The sequence below is a fragment of the Artibeus jamaicensis genome, unplaced genomic scaffold, assembly GCF_021234435.1.
Source record: "Artibeus jamaicensis isolate MK-2021 breed Jamaican fruit bat unplaced genomic scaffold, CSHL_Jam_final contig_419, whole genome shotgun sequence".
Classification (NCBI taxonomy): domain Eukaryota; kingdom Metazoa; phylum Chordata; class Mammalia; order Chiroptera; family Phyllostomidae; genus Artibeus; species Artibeus jamaicensis.
The window spans coordinates 1,738,555-1,763,060 of record NW_026521824.1 but is presented as its reverse complement, the minus strand read 5'-3'; the positions used below and the strand labels follow the sequence as shown (position 1 = coordinate 1,763,060).

Here is a 24,506-nt window from a genome sequence, read left to right as displayed (position 1 = left end):
CCCTTTGTTGAACACACCTGTGCCCCTCTTTCCTCAGGTGTGTACTTTGCTTCTTCTATCCCAAGCCTGAAGGGTCCCAACAAGACCTGCACCCAGGAGAGCAACAGGCAACGGCAACTCATTCCAGGCTTATCCACTGATCCTGTCTCCAGGGGCCCCTCCTTTGCCACAATGTTCCAAACTTTTATAAACTTACTCTCACTTTCACTCTGGCAAGGAAGCTGTCCAGTAACAGCCCTTTTCAAGTGTCTTGGGGAGATTAGGGAAGGACAAAGGGGGGTGCAGAGGCAGCACAGGCAGGCCAAGGACCTGTGAAACAACCCAACGCTGGGGGCCACAGGGTAAGTGGAGGCCTGCAAGGCCAGTGTTCTAGCTCTCTTTTATGGATGCATGACAGGAGAGAGGTAAAGTGAGTCACCTGAGTCACAGGCTTGGTCACAAATGTCTCGGCACTTGGCTCTGTGCCCTGCTACCTGCTAGCCTTCCTCACACACCCAGCTCATCCCTTGTGCCTGCAGGGGGTGCTGGTGTCCCTAGGGCTTGGTCCTCGCCCTTCTGGGCTCACTCTCTGCACCCCAGGTGTGTAGTCTTCAACTACAAGGTCCTTTGTCCTCTGACAACACTCGGGTCTTGAGACTTCTGCCTAGATGGAGGCATAGGTAGAAGCACTGCACCTTCTCACACAACCAAGTTTAAAAACAATAAAGTTTTAGCAACAAAAATGCGGCCAAACCACAGAAAATTGAACTATACGGAAGTCTGACAACAACGAAACACTTCAGCCAAACTGTTAGAGGGGCAGAGCCAGCAGCAGAGTGGGATCAGGCAGGAAAGATCCACCGGACTGACCTGGGCGTGCAACCCAGGAGCGCCAGCAGCCGTGGGTGGATCCCAGGTGTGGAGAAGCGGGAAGACCCACTCAGAATGCAAGGTGGAGGACCCATTGTGGGTAGACCGTGGTCACACATTTGTATGCAGATAAACTGGTGAAGGAGCGCGGTGGTGAGACGGACTCAGCAGGCCCCAGCAGCAGGAAGTGGCAGAGGAAACCGCCATTGTCCCTCTCTGACCCTGTCCCCACAACAGGTCACAAACCAGCGACCTGGGTGGCCCCGCCCTGGTGAACAACTAAGGCTCTGCTCCACATATATAACAGGCAGAAACAGATCAAAACATGGCTCAAGAACAACTCAGAGCCCCAGAGCCCATAAATCTAAGCAACGAAGAAATAGGCAAACTTTCAGATGCACAGTTCAAAACACTGGTGATCAGGATGCTCACAGAACTGGTTGATTATATTCACAAATTAGAGGAACATATGGAAGCTAAACTAATTGAAATGAATGGAAATGCACAGGAAACCAATAGTAATGGAAAGGAAACTGGGACACAAATCAAAGGAGTGGACCAGAAAGAGGAAAAAAAAATGACCAAACAGAAAAATATGAAGAAACAAGAATTCAAAAAAATGAGGAGAGGCTTAGGAAACTTCAGGACATCTTTAAACGTTCCAACATCCGAATTATAGGGGTACCAGAAGGGGAAGAGGAACAGCCACCAGTGGAAAACTTATTTGAACAAATAATAAAGGAGAACTTCCCCAATCTGGCAAAGGAAATAGACTTCCAGGAAATCCAGGAAGCTCAGAGAGTCCCAAAGAAGTTGGACCCAAGAAGGGACACACCAAGGCACATCATCATTATATTAGCCAAGATTAAAATGAAGGAGAGAATCCTAGAAGCAGCAAGAGCTAAGGGGACAGTCACCTACAAAGGAGTTCCCATCAAACTGTCAGCTGATTTCTCAAAAGAGACCTTACAGGCAAGAAGGGGCTGGAAAGAGGTATTTCAAGTCATGAAATCCAAAGACCTACAACCAAGATTACTCTATCCAGCAAAACTCTCATTTAGAATGGAAGGACGGTTAAAGTGCTTCTCAGATAAGATCAAATTCAAGGAGTTCATCATCACCAAGCCCTTATTATATGAAATGTTAAAGGGACTTACCTAAGAAAAAGAAGATAAAAAAGATGAACAGTGAAAGGACAGCAGACTCACAGTTATTAAGAACCACACCTAAAACAAAAGCAAACTAAGAGGACAGCTAGATCAGGAGCAGAACCATAGAAATGAAGATCATATGGAGGGTTAGCAGCAGGGGAGTGGGAGGAGGAGAAGGGGGGAGAAGGTACAGAAAATAAGTAGCATAGATGGTAGGTAGAAAATAGATAGGGGGGAGGGCAAGAATAGTATGGGAAATATAGAATCTAAAGAACTTGAGACACGTGAACATATAAACTAAAGGGGGAGAATTTGGTGGGAGGGGGTATGCAGAGTGGAGGGGAATGAAGGAGGGAAATAGAACAATTGTAATGGCATAATCAATAAAATATATTTAAAAAAAACACTTGGGTCTTTATGTCCAGCCCAGACCCCAACTGTGAGTGCCAGGCATAAGCTCCAGATGGTCTCATATCCCCTGGCTCCCTCAAGAGCCAGCTCATCCTGTCCAACATGCATCTCTGTCCTCCCTGGGTTCCACTGAGGTGAGTGACCCCCGGACGGCCCGTACCCAAGCCAGGGACCTGGGAGCATCCTGGGCCTCAGACCCAGGATGTGCCCAGGCCTGTCTGTGCTACCTTCTAGAAGGTTGTCACATCATCTCTTGCCAGTGATGCAGGATGGTAAGATGCCAGGAATATTCCTTGGCCAGTGGACTAGGGAAACTGAGACAGATGGCTGAACACAGTGGCTGAGCAGTTCACAGCTGATACAGATGGTCACCCCCTCTGGAGACAACATTTAGGCCTCAGCTGTGTTTCAGCTCCAGGCCCAGAAAAGCAGTAAAACCAGGTGGGCGAGGCCAGGACCAGCTGCGATGACTAACGGTCCCCTGAGAGGACACACCTGGAAAAGCTGGTGACTCTTCTATGGAGATCCTCCCCTGAGAGCTCCCCTAAACTCCCAGCCTTTAAAAACCCTCCAGACGAAGAACCCAGAGTTCGCTCTCCCTCCTGGGAGCAGGCCCACACCTTTTATTTCCGCCCTCTTCTTCCCCTACAGGCGTGCATCTCCTAAAGAGACTTGCAGCCGGGGGAGCAGTACACAGTGGCAGCTCCTCCCAGGCCAATCCTCTGCACCTGTCCCCAGGGCTCCTTGTCTCTGGCTTCCCAGTGAGCTAAAGCAGCCTAGCCTGGGCTTTCCTGCTGCTTCTTCTAAGCCTTTTCTTGTTTCACTGTCTGCTTCACTGTTTATGCTTTAAAACATGTCTCAAAATCACCTGGGCTTATGTGGTGAACTGTTTCCTGCATGAAGTCAAGAGCCCACACACTACCAGTTAGCCCTAGGCAGACCCATCCTAGGTAGGTCCCCTTTCTGGTAATACCAGGACCCCCATCTCAACCTCCTAGCTGGCCTCCCCTATGCACCCTGTCACTGTCCAGTGTGTCCACCCCTCCTCCAAGCAACTAGAGCAATCTGGTAAATGCAAATCTGAACTTGCCAGTCCCTAACTTCCCTTTATGGCTTACTCTTGGGCATAGGGTAGTGACAAGCTCCTGTTCTGGCCTGCAAGGTCCTGCCTGACTACCCCCGCCCAGCCTTCTCTCCAGCCATTCGAGCTCCAGACCCTGGCTGCTCACAGTGCTGCCTCCTGACCCAGGGCCTTTGCCTGTGCTCTGCTTTCTGGCTTTGCCCAGTCAACTCCTACCCATCCTGTGGACCCATCTCAAAACCACTTCCTTGGGGAAGCCACCCAATAACCACAACCCCCCTGTACATCTCTCTCAGCCCCTACTCTGCCCTCCTGGCATTTCCATGCATCTCTGGGAAGATTCACTGTCGGCCTCCCTTCCCAGTGTGCTGGCACCGTAAGAGAAGGCAGGGACTTACTCTATAGCCTCAGAGCCTGAGCTTACCTCTCACTGCCCCGTGCGGCCCAGTTCCAATCAAACACAATGTCAGGACACATATCGGAATAATGATATGCCTTAACATGGTGCCTTGCCATGCACTACACAGAAGTGAGCTGCTTGTGGCCAGCATGGGGGCCAGTGTGGCCCTTGTTGTGGCCTCTCCTGGGAGGCTCTCCAGGAGGGAGAGAGCTGTGCAGCTCCAGGCCAGGAGCCACTCTTCCCTCACATACCTGACCAGCACGGCCATGCTGGTCCTGTGCAAAGAGAGCCCTCCCTTCATCCATCCCAATCTCGGTCTGCTCGGGCCTGATGAACCTGCTGACCTCACCCTGACCACTCCCCGGAGACCCTGCCCACCACAAAGGTCCACAGGCACCTGTGGTGCAGGCCGACCTTGCTGTGCCCTGAGAGTTTCGCTGAGTGGCCCCAGTGCCAGCACTGGCACTGAGTGTGAATCTGTTTCAGTCTGGTGAACAACACTCATCCCTACCTGGTGACTCACTGAGAACCTACCTCATGCAACCCACACACCACCAGAGGCCCTTTCAGTGATGAACCTAATAGGCAGCCACCAGGCAGAAGCAGATGTTGGGGAGTCTTGGACCTTTTGCTGACCTGCTCCTGGGGACTGGTGCTGGTGAAAGCCAACCTCGGTGTCAATTTCCTGCCATGCAGACCCAGGCCCAGCAGAGGCAGCCACAAACTGTGGATTGCTTTGTGGCTCCAAACAGGTAGCCCAGGGCCAGTCACAGGCAGTGCCTAACATGACCTGCACTGGATCCCTCCTAAGAGGCCCCAGAGTCAACACACCTGCTGGCAGGATTCGGACCACATCAGAACAGGACCCAATTTGCTCCACAAGGGGCACACCCAAAGGCGGATCTCATCAGACACAGACCCTGCTGGGGTGAATTCTACTTCACAGGGTCAGCCCAGCACGGCATCTTGTGGTTCTCTGTGGTTGGGTCAGTCCTCACAGTTGGCCAGCCCAGTGTCAACCCCACCCACGGATGAGCCAACAGCAATCAAGACTCAACTACCATAGCAGCGTTCACAGAACCCCTACAAGGGACATTCGTGGAGCACCCAGCTTAGGTGATCAGGTGCCACTGAGCCCCACAGGACACCTACCACATAAGACCTCATGCCAAGACCAGGAGGCGCGGCAGCTCTGCCTAACACAGAAACAACTAGAGAGAGGCAGCCAGAACGAGGAGACAAAGAAACAGGCCCCAAATGAAAGAAACAGAGGACTCCCCTCACAACGGTTGTGAGAGGCCCAGCGGTGGCACACGGACAGAGCCTGGGCACTGTGAGCAGGCGCTCTACAGTGACCTCAAGGGGCCTGCTAGAATCGCTCTGACAGACAGGTAAGAGTAAGGAGGAGGGAACTGCCCTTTCTCTCTGCCTCAGTGTCCCTTTCTGTGAAACGAGGGGACCTGAAGACTGTCTCACAGAACTGGGAGACCCAGAGAGAGATGCTTGCCATGTGGTCGTCGATGTGCCGGGAGTCCAGGTACACGAGGTCAGGAAGGTAGGCCAAGATGAACATGTTATAATCTTCTGACTCGGCGACAGGGTTCCCAGAGAGGCTTAGCGCTCGTAAGTCCTTGAACTGCCGCAGGTAGATGATCTGGGGAGGAGAGGGGGATGGTCCCTTTTCTTGGCTGCCACGGATCTGAAAACATCCCTGGCAGTCTCTCTCTGGCACCATGGCAGAGTTTGCAGCCAGGCTATAACCGCTTCTGCACTGGGTGAAGTGACAGGGGACGAGGGTGCTTACGGGGGTCCAGGCTGGATGGCTATACCAAAGCCTTTGGTCAGGCCTGGGCTTTCCAAAGAATCAGAAGAACTGAGTTCAAATGCTAGCTGTGAGACAGACAAGTTACTAAATATGGGTGAGCCTCAACTTCCTCATCTACAAAATGGGTATGAGGATGTTATGTAATACATGTGTTGTAAGAATCAAATGAAATAACCTATGAAATGCATGTGGGAGAGTGCCTGACACCTACTCAGGAAATGGTAGTAGTGTTATCATTATTATTGGTCACACAGAATAGGCGTGTGTTTTTAGATCATAAAGCCCTGTGGGAAAAGTCCAAATCTCTTAAATTAAATGGAACCAAATTTATAGTTAATCTTGAATCAACTGGCTAATAGCTAGTAGAACATTCCACTAACTGCTGTTTCCTTTTCCTACACTCAATTTTTATTAAAACGAGGGGAAAGTCAACCATACAGTTAATGCAGGCATGCCTCATTTTCACTGTCTGTGCTTTGCAGCTGTGTTTTCTGCAAGTTGAAGGTCTGCAGCAATCCTGTGTTGACCAAGTCTATCAGCACCATTTTTCCAACAGCATTTGCTCACTTTGTGTCTCTGTGTCACATCTTGGTAATTCTCACAATATTTCAAATTGTATTATTATTACTATTATACTTGTTATGATGTGCAATCAATGATCTTTAATGTTGCCATTGTAATTGCTTTGGGGCACCACAAGCCACACCCATAAAAGACAGTGAACTTAATAAATGAAGTGAGTGTTCTGATTGCTCCGCCGACTGCCTGCTCCCATCTCTCCTCCTCTCCTTGGGGCTCCCTATTCCCTGAGACCCAGCAATATTGAAATTAGGCCAATTAATACCCTGTAAGTGTTCAGGTGGAGTGCAGAGTCACATGTCTCTCACTTTAAAACAAAAGCTAGAAATGATTAAGCTTAGCGAGGAAGGAAAGCTAAGACAGGCCGAAAGCTAGGCCTCTTGTGCCAAACAGTTAGCCAAGTTGTGAATGCAAAGGAAAAGCTACTCCAGGGAATACATGAATGATAAGAAATTGAAACAACTTTATTTAAGCTGATAGGAAGAAAGTTTTGGTAGGTTGGATAGAAAAGTAAACTACCCCAAAATTCCCTTAAGTCACAGGTGGCAACCACAAGGCCCGTGGGCCGAATCCAGCCCTCTACTATGTTTTACTAGGCCCGGAATCTTGTTTCTACCCAGCGGCAGTGTTGAGCTCCTTGCCCCTAGTTAAGGAGTAGTTACATTTATACAGTCCTAAAATTACACTTGGCCCTTTGAAGGCAACTTTGAGACTGATGTGGTCCCCAGTGAAAATGAGTTTGACAGCCCTGCCTTAAGTCAAAGCCTAATACAGAACGAGATTCTCTCTTCAATTCTGCGAAGACTAGGAGAAGTGAGGAAACTGCAGAAGAAAATTTGGAAGCTAGCAGAGGCTGGTTTGTGAGGTTTAAGGGAAAGAAGCCATTTCCATAACATAAAAGTGCAAGGTGAAGCAGCAAGTGCTGATGTGGGAGCTGCAGCAAGGTAACCAAAAGATCTAAGATAGTAAATGAAGGCGGTTACACTAAACAACCTATTTTCATTGTAGACAAGCCTTATATTAGAAGAGGACACCATCTAGGACTTTCATAGTCAGAGAGGAGAAGTCAGTGCCTGGCTTCAAACCTTCAAAGGACAGGCTGACTTTCTTGTTAGCTGCTAATGCAGCTGGTGACTTTAGGTTGAAGTCAGTGCTCATTTTCCATTCCAAACATACTAAGACCCTTAACAATTATGTTAAATTACTCTGCCTGTGCTCTATAAATGGAACAACAAAACCTAGATGACAGCACATGTGTTTACAACATAGTTCACTGAATAATTTAAGTGCACTATTATGATCTACTGCTCAGAAGAGATTCCTTCCAAGGTATTACTGCTCACTGACAATGCACCTGGTCACCCAAGAGCTCTGATGGAGGTAGGTGTACAATGACGTTGGTGTTGTTTTCATGCCTGCTAACATAGCATCCATGCCACAGCCCAGGGGTCAAGGAGTAATTTTGACTTCCAAGTCTTTTTTTTTAATATATTTTAATTTTTTTATTGATTATGCTGTTACAGTTGTTCTATTCCCCCTTTCATTCCCCTCCACCCTACCCCCCATCCCCACCATTACTCCCCCTTTAGTTTATGATCATGTGTCTCAGGTCCTTTAGATTCTATATTTCCCATGCTATTCTTGCCCCCCCATCTATTTTCTATCTACTGTCTATGCTACTTATTTTCTGAACCTTCTCCCCCCTTCTCCTCCTCCCACTCCCCTGTTGCTAACCCTCCTTGAGATCTTCATTTCTGTTTCCATTCCTGATCTAGCTGTCCTTTTAGTTTGCTTTTGTTTTAGGTGTGGTTGTTAATAACTGTGAGTTTGCTGTCCTTTCACTGTTCATGTTTCTTTAACTTCTTTTTCTTAGGTAAGTCCCTTTAACATTTCATATAATAAGGGCTTGGTGATGATGAACTCCTTGAATTTGGTCTTATCTGAGAAGCACCTTATCTGTCCTTCCATTCTAAATGAAAGTTTTGCTGGATAGAGCAATCTTGGTTGTAGGTCTTTGGATTTCATGACTTGGAATACCTCTTTCCAGCCCCTTCTTGCCTGTAATGTCTCTTTTGAGAAATCCACTGACAGTCTGATGGGGACTCCTTTGTAGGTGACTGTCTCCTTAGCTCTTGCTGCTTCTAGGATTCTCTCCTTCATTTGAATCTTGGCTGATGTAATGATGATGTGCCTTGGTGTGTTCCTTCTTGGGTCCAACTTCTTTGGTATTCTCTGAGCTTCCTGGATTTCCTGGAAGTCTATTTCCTTTGCCAGATTGGGGAAATTCTCCTTTATTTTTGTTCAAATAAGTTTTCCACTGGTGGCTGTGCCTTTCCCCCTTCTGGTACCCCTATAATTCGGATGTTGGAGCGTTTAAAGATGTCCTGGAGGTTCCTAAGACTCTCCTCATTTTTTTGAATTCTTGCTTCTTCACTCTTTTCTGTTTGGCCATTATTTGCTTTCTTCTGGTCCACTCCATTGATTTGAGTCCCAGTTTCCTTTTCATTGCTATTGGTGTCCTGTGCAATTCCATTCATTTCAATTAGTTTCGCCTTCATATATTTGTCTAATTTGTGGCTATAATCAACCAGTTCTGTGAGGATCCTGATCACCAGTGTTTTAAATTGTGCGTCTGAGAGTTTTGCTATTTCTTCATTGCTTAGATCTATGGGCTCTGGGGCTTTGAGATATTCTTGCGACATTTTTGGTCTGTTCTGGCCCTTTAAGTGTGAGAAGCGGTGCTTTGGACTCCCAGGTCGCTGGGTTGTGACGCTATATGTGGGGGCGTGGTCAGAGCGGGGAAATGGCGACCCCCCTCTGCTGTTTCTCACAGCTGGGTGAGGATCAGCGCATTAGGTGGTTCACCTGGGCCGGGCCACTCAGAGTCGCTGGGTTATGACGCTGTATGTGGAGGTGGGGTCAGAGCAGGGAAATGGCGGCGCCCTCCCTGCCGCTAGCCGTGGGGACCCGCCCGGCCCCGGTCCAACAGCCCAATCCCTCTCCTGTCCGCCCACGCACAAATGCGCGACCACAGTCAACACGCAGCACCGCTCCCCGCTGTCTCCCCCATGGTTGCTCGCTCGGTCGCTCACTAGGTCCAACCCTGCGCCTGGATTCCGCACGTATGGATTCCACGTGCTTGAGTCCGTCCGACCGAGTTTTCCTGTGCAACCCCGTTTCACCAGCCGCTGGTTTCGCCCCTTATCGGTCAGGCTGAAGAATTTGTTGTTAACGGACTTCCGAAAAGTTCAATTTTCCGTGTTCTGGCTGTGTTTTCTGTTACTAATATTTAGTTGTCTCTCAACTTGGTTGTGTCAAGTCTTTTTTTAAAATATGTTTTATTGATTATACCATTACAGTTGTCCCATTTCCACCCCCTTCATTCCCCTCCCCCCTTCACACCCCCTCCCCCCAAATACCCCCACTTTAGTTTATGTCCATGTGTCACAAGTTCTTTAGATTCAATATTTCCCATACTATTCTTGCCTTCTCCACTATTTTCTACCTACCGTCTATGCTACTCATTCTCTGTACCTTCTCCCCCCTTCTCCTCCTCCCTGCTGCTAACCCTCAATGTGATCTTCATTTCTATGGTTCTGCTCCTGATCTAGCTATCCTCTTAGTTTGCTTTTGTTTTAGGTGTGGTTCTTAATAACTGTGAGTCTGCTGTCCTTTCACTGTTCATCTTTTTTATCTTCTTTTTCTTAGGTAAGTTCCTTTAACATTTCACATAATAAGGGCTTGGTGATGATGAACTCCTTAAATTTGACCTTATCTGAGAAGCACTTTCTCTGCCCTTCCATTCTAAATGAAAGCTTTGCTGGATAGAGTAATCTTGGTTGTAGGTCTTTGGATTTCATGACTTGAAATACCTCTTTCCAGCCCCTTCTTGCCTGTAAGGTCTCTTTTGAGAAATCAGCTGACAGTTTTATGGGAACTCCTTTGTAGGTGACTGTCCCCTTAGCTCTTGCTGCTTCTAGGATTCTCTCCTTCATTTTAATCTTGGCTAATGTATTGATGATGTGCCTTGGTGTGTTCCTTCTTGGGTCCAACTTCTTTGGGACTCTCTGAGCTTCCTGGATTTCCTGGAAGTCTATTTCCTTTGCCAGATTGGGGAAGTTCTCCTTTATTATTTGTTCAAATAAGTTTTCTACTTGTTGCTCTTCCTCTTCCAACTTCCCCTTCTGGATATTGGAACGTTTTAAGATGTCCTAAATGTTCCTAAGCCTCTCCTCATTTTTTTGGATTCTTGTTTCTTCATTCTTTTGTTTGGTCATTTTTTTCTTCCTTCTGGTCCACTCCCTTGATTTGAGTCCCAGTTTCCTTTCCATCACTACTGGTTTCCTGTGTATTTCCATTCATTTCAATTAGTTTAGCCTTCATTTGTTCCTCTAATTTGTGACTAAAATCAACCAGTTCTGTGAGCATCCTGATCACCAGTGTTTTGAACTGTGCATCTGATAGGTTGGCTATCTCTTGGTCCCTCAGAAGTACTGGCTCTGGGGCTTTGAGCTGTTCTTCTTGAGCCATAATGTTTTGGTCTGTTTGCACCTATTACATATGAGGGGCAGAGCCTTAGGTGTTCACCAGGGTGGAGCCATCCAGGTCACTGGGTTGTGAGGCTGTGTGGGGGCGGGGTCAGAGAGGGGCAATGGCATCTGTTCTGCTCTCTCTTGGATTTCAGTCCCCTCTGCTGCTTCCCACAAGCAAACCGGGCCCCTCTGGTGCCGGCTCCCAGGTGTGTGGGCCTGTGCACCTTCCAGGACCCTGTGGGTCTCTCCAACAAACTGACTGTGAGCCTCGGAGCTTCTCCCAGCACCTCGAGCCCAAAAGTTTTTCCAATTGGTGCTTTTAGGCTTTAATTCCCGTCGCCGGGGCCCTGGCCTGCGAGGTCTGTCTCACTGCTTGCTCCTTCGCTTGATTCATCTGAGTGTGAATGCATGACCCCAGTCAGCCAGCCACCTTGAGCCCCCACTGGGTTTGCCCATTGTCACCCCACAGCTGGGATCTTCCAACTACCACCTGCGCTCCTGGGTGGGGGGTCACTTTTTCCTGTGTGACCCTGCTCTGCAAGCCGCTGACTCTGCCCTTCTTACTGGTCTGGCTGAATGGTTCATTGTTGTCGGACTTCCATACAGTTCAACTTTCTATGTTTTGCTTGAGTTTTTGTTACTAAAACTTTGTAGTCTTTAAACTTGGTTGTGTGAGGAGGCACAGTGTTTCCACCTACACCTCCATCTTGGCTGGAAGTTCGACTTTCAAGTCTTATTTTTTAAGAAATATGTTTTGTAAGGCTGCAGCTGCCAAAGAGAGTGATTCCTCAGATGGACCCGAGCAAAGTAATCAAAAACCTCTGGACTGGATTCACCATTCCAGATGCCATTAAGAACTTTTGTGATTCATGGGAGGAGGTCAGAATATGAACATTAACAAGAGTTCGGAAGAAGTTGATGCCACTCTCGTGGATAACTTCGAGAGGTTCAAGGCTTTAGTGGAGGAAGTAACTGCACACATAAAGGAAATGGCGAGAGAACAAGGTGCGGTCTGAAGATGGGACTGAACTGCTTCAATCTCCCGATGGAACTTTAATGGGTGAGCAATTGCCTCCTGTGGGTGAGCAAAAAGAATGGTTTCCTTAAGATTGAATTTACTGTTGGTAAAGATGCTGTAAAGATTGTTGAAATGACAACAAAGGATTTAGAGTATTACATAAACCTAGCTGATAAAGTGGCAGCAGGTTTTGAGAGGACTGACTCCAATTTTGAAACAAGTTCTCCTAGGTATAAATGCTATCTGATAGCATCACATGCTGTAGAGAAATCATTCATGAAAGGAAGAGTCGATCAATGCAGCTTACTTCATTGTTGTCTTAGTTTAAGAAACTGCTACAGCCGCTCCAGCTTTCAATCAGCAGCCATCAACACCAAGGCATGAACCTCCACCAGCAAAAAGATTACCACTCCTTGAAGGCTCAAATGATGGCTAGCCTTTTTTAACAAGAAAGTATTCTTTATAGTGGAAGTTTAAAAATTAAATTCATTGGGGTAACATTGATTATGAACATTAGATAGCTCTGGCTGGTGTGGCTCAGTGGATTGAATACCAGCCTATAAACCAAAGGGTTGCTAGTTTGTTTCCTAGTCAGGGCATGTGCCTGGGTTGCAGGCCAGGTCCCCAGTAGGAGGTAAGTGAGGGGCAACCACACCTTGATGTTTCTCTCCCTCCTTTTCTCCCTCCCTTCCCTTCACTCTAAAAATAAAGAAATAAAATCATTAAAAAAAATAACATTAGATAAATTTCACGTGTGCAACTTGATAATACAATTGTACACTCTATTTTATATCTACACCAGAAGTCTGATCTCCATCGGTCACATTGCGTTTGACTCACTATACCCTCTTCGTCTCCCCAGCTCCCCTTCCCCACTGGTAACTGCTATTCTGCTTATTGTCTATATTCATAAGTTTCTTGCAATGAAGTGTGTGTGTGTATATATATATATTTGATTATGCTATTACAGTTGCCCCATTTTTCCCCTCCTTTATTTCTGTCCTGCACACCCCCTCCCACCAGCATTCCCCCTCACCTTAGTTCATGTGCATTGGCTGTTCATATAAGTTCTTTGGTTTTTACATTTCCTATACTATTCTTAACCTCCCCCTGTCTATTTTATACCTACCATTTATGCTACTTATTCCCTGTATCTTTTTCCCCATTATCCCCACTCTCCCTCCCTGCTGATAACCCTCCATGTGATCTCCATTTCTGTGCTTCTCTTCCTGTTCTAGTTGTTCGCTTATTTTTGTTTTTGTTTTGTTTTTTAGGTTCTGTTGTTGATGGTTGTCAGTTTGTTGTCATTTTACTGATCATATTTTTGATCTTCTTTTTCTAAGTCCCTTTAACATTTCATGTAATAAGGGCTTTGTGATAATGAACTCCTTTAACTTCACCTTATCTGGGAAGCACTTTATCTGCCCTTCCATCCTAAATGAAAACTTTGCTGGATAGACTAATCTTGGATGTAGGTCCTTGCCTTTCATGACTTTGAATACTTCTTTCCAGCCCCTTCTTGCCTGTAAGGTTTCTTTTGAGAAATCAGCTGATAGTCTTATAGGAACTCCTTTGTAGGTAACTGTCTCCTTTTCTCTTGCTGCCTTTAAGATTCTCTCCTTAGCTTTGATCTTGGGTAATGTAATTATGATATGCATTGGTGCGTACCTCACTGGGTCCAACTTCTTTGGGACTTTGGGACTCTCTGAGCTTCCTGGGATTCCTAGAAGTCTATTTCCTTTGCCACATTGGGGAAGTTCTCCTTCATTATTTGTTCAAATAAGATTTCAGCTTCTTGTTCTTTCTCTTCTTCTTCTGGTAACCCTACGATTTGGATGTTGGAACATTTAAAGTTGTCCTGGAGGTTCCTAAGCCTCTCCTCATTTTTTCTGAATTCTTGTTTCTTCATTCTGTTCTGATTGAATGTTTATTTCTTCCTTTTGCTCCAAATCATTGATTCGAGTCCTGATTCCCTTCCCTTCACTTTTGGTTCCCTGTATATTTTGCTTTATTTCACTTTACATAGCCTTCACTTCTTCCTCGATTTTATGTCATACACAACCAATTGTGTGAGCATCCTGACTACCAGGGCTTTGAACTCTGCATCTGATAGGTTGGCTCTCTCTTCATTGTTTACTTCTATTTTTGGAGCTTTGATCTTGTCTTTCATTTGGACCATATTCCTTTGTCTCCATGTGCCTGTTACATAGTAAGGGGCAGAGCTTTAAATATTCACCAGGGTGGGGTACTCCACATCACTGCTTTGTGGCACTGTATGTGGGGAAGGGGTCTGAGAGGGAACACTGCCACTTACTTGGCTCTTGGGAGCCTTTTGGTCACTTCTTCTGCTACCCACAAGAAAATGGGGCCCCTCTAATGCTGATTCCTGGATGGGTGGGCTTGTGTACATTCTAGGACCCTCTGGGTCTCTCCAATGAACTCTTCTGTGAGGCTGGGAGTTTCTCTCTCTGCTGCAACCCCCACAGGTTTTATAATTCAGAGGTTTTGGTGCTTTATGTCCCCACGTTGGACTCCTGGGTTGTGTGGTCAATCTTGCTCCCCGGTTGTTCCTCCTAGTTTATCCACACACAGATGTGGGACTGCCTGCTCTGCCAGCTGCTGCCTTGTTGTGAGTCCTCTCTGCCCAGCTGCCTGTCTTTGCCTCTCTTACTGGTCTGGATGAATGTTTCTTCTTTAACTCCTTGGTTGTCAGACTTCCATACAGTTAGATTTTCTGACAGTTCTGGTTGTTTTTTATTTTTAAATTTGTTGTCATCCTTCTTGTGGTTTTGCGAGGAGGCAAAGTGTATCTACCTATGCTTCCATCTTGGCCGGAAGTGCAATAAAGTATTTTAAAATTAAGGTATGTACATTATTTTTAGACATAATGCTATTACACTTTTAATAGACTGCAGTATTGTGTGAACATAACTTTTATATGCACTGGGAAATCAAAAAATTCACCAGACTCACTTAATAGGATACTGGCTTTACTGAGGTAGTCTGGAACCAAACCTGCAGTACCTCCTAGATATGCCTGTATTTTATTTGATAACATCTTCTGAATACCTAGACACTGTACTATGTAAAAGATAGATAAAAAATACAGCTTTAGAAAAATGCTTTTCTAAAAGAATTTTTCAGTCATTCATGTATTCATTGAACAAACACACCTGACAGGCCTTAGACACATGACGGGCCTTGGGGAATCAGGGGGAACAAAGCCCACATGGTTCTTGCCCTTGTAGCAGGAACTTCCAATCTAGGAACAGGGACAAAAATGTTTTTTAAAGTAAATAAAATAATTACACTTTGGTTAAGTACTATAGAAACATAATGATGGGCCAGGAAAGGAAACAATAGGGAGTCCCTTTTCAGTGAGGGAACTTGGGTCTCTGAGACCTGAGGGAGCTGACCTCCCGAGGGCCAAGAAGAGTGTGGAGCTGAAAGCAAAAACAGCACAGGCAACGGCCGAGAACAGGGTGTAGAGAACAGAGTAGAGAACAGAGTAGAGAACAGGGTGTCTTCCAGGACCTGAGGAAGGCCAGGGTGGCTAGAGCTGGGCTCGGGAGGGGCCTGGGGCAGAACTTGAGGCGAGACTGGAAACAAGGTCAGGGCTGGGTCATGTAACACTTGGGTCAGGGTTGCAGTCTAGAGTTTGGATTTGTCCTAAGGACAATGGAAGCCTTTGGAGTGTTAAGCATATATGGTGTGGGGAGACAGGATGTAATTTAATTTTTAAGAGATCTCCAGTGAAATTCCATTGTTTTCATCTTTTAGATTGTTTGAAGAGAGAATGGTGTGATAACAAAGTATGTTAGGGTGAGCAGAAACAGGCCTTTTCATGATTGCTGGTGGCTTTGTAAATAGTTTCATTTCCATAGATAACAATTTGGCAGGATTCATCAACATAAAAAATGCATGTGTCCTCAGACCCAGCAATTCCATCTCTAGGAATTCACCTTGCACATGGCCTTGCCTGGGTGCGAAGTAAGCCCTGTTCAAGGACATCCAGTGTAGCCCGTGTGTATGGCATGAGGTTGGAAACAACCTCAGCGCCCACATGTGGGGGACTGGAAAAATACATCATGCTGCGTCTAAGCGGTGGAACAGTCCAGAAGAGAGGGGGTGATTGAAGGCAGAGGTTTGGAGACATGACGTTTAAGACACATGCAACTCAGAGGCAGCTGTGGCCTCTGGGAGAGGAAGCTTGGACTGAGGCCAGGGATGAGAGGGGCTCTGCCCTATGTACCCCGAATCCTCCAAAACATCTGTGAGTTTGTGATGCAATAAACAGGTATTAAAACTAACCTAGTAAATAAATAAATATCCAAAAAAGTATATAATTAGATGTCAGATACATAGTGTACATAAGGGCTAAAATCATAGATGCACAGGGTTGGCAGATTCCTAAGTCAGACTCTCTGGGTCAAGTCACCAAAGGAGCTGGCACCTTATTAGCTAAAGAGGATGTAGGGACCCCAGCATCTGTGGGGTGTGTCCAGGCCCCCAGGACGAGACCTGGGCCCAACTACCTCAGTATTCCCTGGCAGCTTCTCCCCAGGTGCCTTCTTCCTTTCTCTCTCTCTCTGGGGACCAGCTTCACCGTTTCTCTCCTATACTCATGAGGGGCCACCTGGCTCCTAACATACCACTGGGGAAGGGGGGTGGGGTTTCTTCTGGCTCAGGCCCTGCAGGGTGGGAGGGAGGGGGGTGTCCAGGCCTGGACCTTTGTAAAGGGACAGGGCCTTGGTCCATTGAAGTCTGTGTTGTCCAAGGGGTGACAAATCAGAGGAGAGCACTCACTTTAGGCCTGGGGCTATCTGGCCTACCTCAGCAGGAAAAGCTGCTAAATGTTCAGAAAGGTTTTCCAACAGCAGGACTGAGGGCTGTTGGGGTACAGCACTTAATCTGAAAATTCCTGAATAACCATCGCTTTGCCTATTCAGTGCCAGGTACTGTGTTGGCATTTAACACTCTGATTGATTCAACCCTCACAACAACCTATTGGGGAAACTAATGTTGTTCTAACTTTACAGATGGGAAAATGGGCTCCCGGAATGCTAAGTCCCTGGCCCAAGCTCAGACAGTTGGGAGCTGATTAAATCTCAGCTCTTGACTGCTGACACAGACCCTCCATGTGCAGCAGTCCTATCAGCTAGCCTTTGGGCACCGTGCCACGACAAAGCAGACAGCAGGCTGAGTGATCAAGACTGGGGCCCTGAAAAGATCGTGACTTGGGTTTATGTTTTCTTCTCTGGTGTGCAGGGCAAACTTCTTGGGCTGCACAGCCTCTGGGGCTCGGGCTCGGGCTCCTGGCAGATGTAACTACAGGTGTGTGACCCACTCCAGCCACTCATCTAAGCAATCGGCTCTGCTAGTGATTGAGGGGCTGGGGGCCTTGATCACAGTTAAGGGTCACTATCAGGGGAGATTTCTTGTGCTTGCTGTCTTGCTACATGTAGATGAAGAAACCTGTGGCCCTCACTACTGACCATGACCATGATAAGAATCAGCCTAGGAAGACGCTGAGGACAGTGTCTGCTGCCGAGGGGCAGTAGAAGCCTGTGCCCAGAGCCTGGCCACACCTGGCTGCCCTCTAAGCACCAACACTCCAAGGTGCTGAAGGGCCCTGCTGCTGACTGCAGCTTCAACTGCAGCTGTGACGGACTTCTGCTTTCCATGCCCATCTCTTCCCTGCTCTCTGCCTGCACTCCTGGAGGCCCAGACTGAAGCAAGGGTGACAGGGAGTTAATCCCAGAGCCTCCCTCAGCTGCTGGGGGGTGGGACTGGGGAATAAAGGCCTTAGGCCCTGGCCCTCCAGCTGTTCATTCCTGGAAGGCATTCTACACAAGACCAAGGGCTGAGCAGGAGGGAGCCCCAGCACCAACAGCAGCAACCTCTGTCACACCCCCGTATGTTGGTTCTTCCTGCCTTTGGGCTCAGGGTGGCCTCCTGAGAACACCTCCCAATGTACTTCTGCACCCTCAGACCTTGTAGCCCACCTGCCCTGCAGGTGAAGGCCAGTTTGATGGGACCATCCTGGCTCCTCCCACTCACATGATCCCACTTGGTCCATCCTCACGGAGTAGGGGGTGGGGGTGGGGAGCTTCCTTCCAAACACAGAAGACTTGCCCTGGGCACACCGGAGCACAAAGCCTCCATAGCACCCCTTTACTGCCCTGACCCCACCCCTGACCCCTTCTAGGGACCTTTGGCTCCTCAAGGGGGCTGCACATTCCCAGGCAGGCATCCCAAGTGCACCTCTGGGCCTCTGCTCAAGCCATTCCCTCCTCCCAGAAAGTTCTTCCTTCCACTGGATAGCAAAATTCCAATCACTTTTTAATGAATTGGATTCAAAAGTCACCTGGCCTCATCTGACATTCTAGAAGGGATCTTGGCTCTATCATCCCTTTGTTAAGAACAAAGTCCAGCCTGACACTGAATGATGTGCCTCACACTCAGCCTCTCACTTGACCCCTGGCAGGTGAGTTATGACCCTTGTCTCCATTTTACAAACAAACTGAGGCACAGAAGGCTTGACCCTTCAGCTTGCAGCTGGATTGGGGCCCAGGCCACCGGACTAACCTAAGGGGAAAAGGAATCTTGGAGGGTATCAGACAGCTCCCAGAGTTGACTGGCAGGCTGGAGAAACAATTCTCAGCTGCAGGCCTGTCCCTGGAGCTGTCTAGTGATGTCACCTCTGACACAGGCCCCTTATGAATGCTGTCCCAGCCCCAGCCACTGGGATCATGCTCCCAGCTCGCTGGTGTGAACCCATCGTAGGAAAGGAAAGGGGCAGCCCACCTTCCCCCAAATGACCAGTGACCTCTGTCCCCTCACACACATACACCCCAGGGTGGACACCAGCTTCTTGTCACCTTGTGTGTCTTGCTTATGTGGGTGTATGCTGGGCTCCTCCACAGAGACCATACCTGTGGGTCTCTGTGTCCACTGGGCACAGGCCAAATGCCCCACACCAAATGGGTCCTTGCCTCAGGAAAGGGCTCAGGAAAGAAATAGACCCCACCAAGGCAGGGCGTCAACTGGCACCCACAGATGGGTGCTCAGGGTTAAGCATTTTGTGCAAACATTATCAAACCTCATCTGGGTTTCTGGCTTTTCTAGGAAAAGGGGAAGGTCTATTGGAAAAGGTTAAACCTGCACTGCCCCTGCAATGCTGCCCCCAGCAGCTCCCTGCCCCTGCAGGGCCAGCCTCGCCCTCTGCCCTCTCAGCTCACGTTCATCATGTTGCCGATGTGGTTGTTGCCCAGCGACAGCACCTGCAGCTTGACCAGGGCATCCAGAGAGTCAATCTTGGAGATGCGGTTGTTGAATAAGCTCAAGTCCTCCAGGTTCACTAGGGTGTCCAGCCCCTCGATGGCCTCAATATTGTTGAAGGACAGGTCTAGAGGAAGAGGGCCATGAGGACTGAGTGATGGATTGGTGGGGGTGGGGTACCCTGAAACAAACCCATCAGGGCTACTTGTGCTCTATGAGCCAGTGCCAAGGTATTGGCCAGAGCTGACTCACTGTCTGACAGTTTATAGTTTTCTAGAAGCTGTGCGTGGATTCCTTCCTGTGGCCCCCAACTATCATCACCCTCTCCAGTTCTGCTACTCATCATCCTGGCTGGGGGCACCTGGGCAAATTCTCAGGACTATGCTCTGTGTTATTCTGAGCTGGAAGTGCTCTCTGGCAGGTCTTCAGCAGCTCCTCTTGGGGTGGGGGAGGCAGTGCCCCCTCCCTCACTCTTCTGGGCATTTCAGTGCTAACACCTCCCACCTGCACAGCACTTACCAGCTCATCAAGTGCTTGTGCGAACGTCCCCAGACAACAGCTGGTGGATTGGAATTTCTCTCCCTATTAGCTTGATTGGGAAGCTGAAGCTCAGAAAGGCTCAATGATTTATTTGAAGCCACACTGCTAATGCTGGTGGTGCTAGAGCTGATCCAGGGCTCCTCCCTGGACAGAGGGCAGGCCAGGTTCTTCAGGTTCATCCAGCTGAACCAGACTCAAACTTCCCCCCAAGCCTAAGCCCAAGCTCAAGTCCAACTGAGATGTCACGATCCTCTCTAGCCCAAGTTTCACATCTTTGAAAATAAAACTGATATTTCTCCACCACAGGTGTTTGGTTGGGGACAGGGCTGCAACCCTGTCCTGGAACTCCAATGGTCCAGAGGCCCAAATTGGGAATTTTTTATGAGCTTGGAAATATGATCATGATAGCTGCCAGCTGCCACATTAAAAAGGTGATTTGCAAAGTTAGTTTCTCCACATCTTAACTGAGCCTCCTTGGTATACCAGGGGGTACTTGCTTGTTGACAGCTGAGACTGGTGATGATTTACTGCCCCTTTCTCTGTGGTCACCCTAAATGCATTACTTCACTTAATTCTCATGGCACAGGGATCACCACCTACATTTTATGGAAGAGTGAACCAAGTTTAAAGGGCCATGGTGGTGCCCTGGCTGGTGTGGCTCAGTGGACTGAGCACCAGCCAGCCTGTGAACCAAAGGGTCATTGGTTGGATTCCCACTCAGGGCACATGCCTGGCTTGCTGGCCAGGTCCCCAGTAGGGGGTGGGTGAGAAGCAACCACACATTGATGTTTCTCTCCCTCCCTTCCCCTCTCTCTAAAAATAAAGAAATAAAATATTTTTTTAAAAAAGGGGCCTGGTGGTAATATGCCCAAGATATGCACACAGCACATAAAGAAACTGAGGTTTAGAGGGCTGAAATAACTCATGCAAAATGAGTTAGTACATTGTCAGAGCTGGGATAGAAACTGGGGTCTGCTAACTGCCAAGCCTACCCACCTCCTTTCCTGCCACAAGCCAGGCTGTGTTCTTTGAAGGCCTGGCCACACCCAGTAGAATCAATGCTGCAAGTGAATGTTTGACATTTGGGGGTATGGGGAGGGAAGCTCTGATTTGTCATGATTTGTTGTGCTTGCTGATATCTGTGGAATGATACTCCCACTATGGCCAATTTCAAGCTACCAACAAGACATCCCTGAATGTAAAGGGGGGGTGAGATGCGCACAATCAGCCTTCCAGAGCCAATACTAGCCAGCTCCAGCACACCCTCAGCCCTGGGGCAGCCAACCAGGGGGCCACCTACAGGGTATGCAGACAGTGGCTGTAAGCCCCATAGCCCAGCCCCTGCGTCCAGGGACCCAGCTCTCTCTTGCTGTCTGTGGGTGCCTGGACTACTAATGCTGGGGCTGGACGAAGGGTGCTTTCTGACTCTCCCAGGGGTGCAGGCTGACCTTTTGCTGGAAATTTCCCATTCTACTTTCTCATCCCTGTATCACAGAATGCTGGGCATCACAGAGCACCTCATAGGGACCCGTGGCACTGGTTTTTTATCCGATGGACAGCTGGGCCTAGGACTGGTAGCTCTGGTCTAAAAGCACAGCATGTAGACAGCCAGTGCTGGCAGGTCTTCCAGAGGGGGCACAGCTCAGGGTTTGGGTTGACCCAGCACCCTCTTCTCCTTCATCTCCTGGAGAGACATAACTTCTGGTGTGCACCTGGGCCACTTGGTGCGAGTGAGTGCTAGAGTGCCAGAAGTAGTGCTGGGGACTAGAGGCCTGGGCCTAGCAGACAGAAGCCCCAGCTGTGGTCAGCCGTTGCTGCCTGCAGCCTGCAATGCCAGCGAGCCCTCCAGCCTCTTGGCCTCAGCAGCCATGCCTGTGAAACTGCAGCATGACCCTGCCTGGGGGTTGCTGCAGCCACTGTCAGTGCTGCAGTATTGAAGACTATTTTGCAAACTGGGAGGCTCATCGCTGCTCCGGGCTGCTTGTTAGGGAAAAGCAGCTTCATAGGTTGCAGGGAACATGGCCTCTGGGATCAGACAGGCATGGGTTTGTATCCCAGCTCCACTACTTCCTGGACATGGAGCTATGACCAGGTGCCTTGGCCTCCCATGGCCCCACTTCCTCTTCTGCAGGTTGGGGCTATAACAGGTCTTTTAGGGTGGCTGTGAGAGCTGAACCCGATGAAGTTAGAAAGAGCTCTCCAGCTGGCCCCCTGTACCTCTCAGTGCCCACAGACCCTCACCAGATGTGATGTGGCCTCCTGAGTTCAGCAGGTGGAGCCCTGCAGTCCTAGGAGTGAGGGTCTAGCAGTGAGCGCTAGAGTCAGACAGAGCTGGGCCAAGAGTCTGATGCCCCTAGTACTTGCTGTGTCTTCAGTTTGCTCATCTCTACAATGGGGGTACTGTGTAGATTAAAACACCTCATGTGGAGTGCTGGCCTGTGTGGCTCCGTTGGTTGGAGTGTTTTCTTGTAAACTGAAAGGTGATGGGTTTGATTCCCAATCAGGGCACATGCCTGGATTGCAGGTTTGGTTCCCTTCAGGGCACGTGTGGTAGGCAGCCGATTGATGTTTCTCTCCTTCCTTTCCTCTCTCTATGAAATCAATAAACATGTCCTTGGGTGAGGATTTAAAAAAAAAATACCTCATGTGGAAAGCACACAGGCCCATGCTTAGCAGATAGAGCTGAGTGCAACAGGCGATCGTGATGATTATTTTTGGTGTGATCTGAGTCCCCATGACTGGTGGGACCCACAGTCACCTGTTGACCCAAGCCTAGAGAACAAGAAGGAACCCAAGGCTGCTCCTCTGACACCCTCCATCCCAAAATGGGAGGTTTGACAGGTGGGAGCAGAACATCCTGTCCTGGCGTGCCCAAGCACATTTGTGCTGTTTACCCAGCACAGCCTCCGGGCTCTTAAAAAGAGCAGTTTTCCTATTCCCTACAGACAGAGCTTCTGTTGTTCCCGGGCTTGTGGTGGGCCGGCAGTGGAGTATTGCCTGGGGAGACAACCTTGGCAAGCATCATCTTGGCAGGGTGATACCTTTATTCAGGGCAGACACACACATAAAGGGTCCTTACCCAGCCAGACCAGGTGTATGAGCTTCTCCAGGCCCTCGATCCTCTCAATGACATTATTGTCCAGCTGCAGTTTCCTCAAGTTCTCAAACTGCCAGAGGTTGTCAATTCGGAGGATGTCTACAATGATCAGAGGAGATGCCTCAGCTTCAGGTGCGAGTTTGGGGCCAGTGCACCAGAGGATCAAGGTGACCCATGCTACGCACACAAGGCACTACAATGCCGCTGCCCTGTGCTGGTGCAGGAGGGGCCCTGGAGATGTGGGTTGAGTGCTAAGGAGCTCTGAGCCCCTGTTAGTATGCAGTGGGTGCTGATGGGTGTCCAGGGCCACAGTAGGGCTGACAGGTCCTTGAGGGTCACAGGGAGGTCAGTAGGAAGGTGGGCTGGGTCTGCTCAGGTTATGGGACTCACTCATGCTGCCTCTAGGGTCAGGCTGGGGGGTTGCCCATGTAGCCAGAACAAGTTGGTGCAGGAGACGCAAGCAAAGGTCCTCTTTTTCCCTCTGCAGTGTGACAAAGGGAATCAAGGTTGCAGGGAGAATGCTTCCTTGTGTGCTGTTGGTGGGAGGATCAATCAATCAGTTCAGATATTTTAGAGGGCAATTTGGCCATGTTTACTGAAACAGTTACTGTCTCTGCCCTTTTACCCTGAAGTTTCTCTACTTGAAATTTGTCTGCAAAGACATACTTATGTATGTGTCCAAAGAAATACCTATAGGCACTTGAGGGGCAGGAAGACCGGGGGAGCCCCAAATGCCCACATATGGGGAGTAGGATAAACTGCCCACACAACAGAGAGGCAGGTTTCTCCTGTCCCTGAGGCACCTGATCCCATGATTCCTGAAGGCCACCTGCACACTCACCTAGCCAGTCCATTACCTATACCCTTCACACCAGGCATGTTGGCTTCTGTCACTGGCAGCCAGAGTTCTGAAAACACTTAAGTGTAAATAAGTATATTCTGTGCATGTAGGACTTCCGCCAAGATGGAGGCATAGGTGGAGACACCGTACCTTCTTACACAACCAAGTTTAGAGACAACTAAATATTAGCAACAGAAAACACAGCCAGAACACAGAAAATTGAACTTTTCAGAAGTCTGATAACAACAAATTCTTCAGCCTGACCGGTAAGGGGCGAAACCAGCAGCTGGCGGAGATGGGTAGCACAGGAAAACTCAGTCAGATGGACTCAGGCGCGCAGAATCCAGGCGCAGGGTTGGACCTAGTGAGAGACCAAGCGACTGCGGGGAAACAGCGAGGGAGCAGGGCTGCGGGTTGACTGTGTTCGCACATTTGTGCTCGGATAGACAAGCGAGGGAGTGGGCGATTGGACCGGGATCCAGCAGGTCCCCACGGCAAGTGGCAGTGGAGGGTGCCACCATTTCCCCGCTCTGACCCCACCTCCACATACAGCGTCACAACCCAGTAACCTGGAGTCCGAGGCTCGGCTCCTCACACTTAACGAGCGCGAACAGACCAAAAATGGCTCAAGAAGAACTCAAAGCCCCAGAGCCTATAAATCTAAGCAATGAAGAAATAGCAAAACTCTCAGATACACAGTTTAAAACACTGGTGATCAGGATCCTCACAGAACTGGTTGATTAGAGCCACAAACTAGACAAACATATGAAGGCAAAACTAATGGAAATGAATGGAATTGTACAGGAAACCAATAACGATGAAAAGGAAACTGGGACTCAAATCAATGGAGTGGACCAGAAGAAAGCAAATAATGGCCAAACAGAAAAGAGTGAAGAAACAA

At 48.6% G+C, this 24,506-nt stretch overlaps 1 protein-coding gene across 1 annotated transcript in view; it reads right to left on the bottom strand.

Annotated features, from left to right (window-relative positions):
* Positions 1 to 24,506, bottom strand: part of DRC3 (dynein regulatory complex subunit 3) — a 49,365-nt gene that overhangs the window by 15,356 nt on the left and 9,503 nt on the right. Inside the window, exons 4-6 of the mRNA XM_037163254.2 lie at positions 22,747 to 22,863; positions 19,088 to 19,254; positions 5,400 to 5,546 (exon numbers count right to left, since the gene is read on the bottom strand). Coding sequence (XP_037019149.2) covers positions 5,400 to 5,546; positions 19,088 to 19,254; positions 22,747 to 22,863 — 431 coding nt within the window. The remainder of the gene's footprint in view (positions 1 to 5,399; positions 5,547 to 19,087; positions 19,255 to 22,746; positions 22,864 to 24,506) is intronic.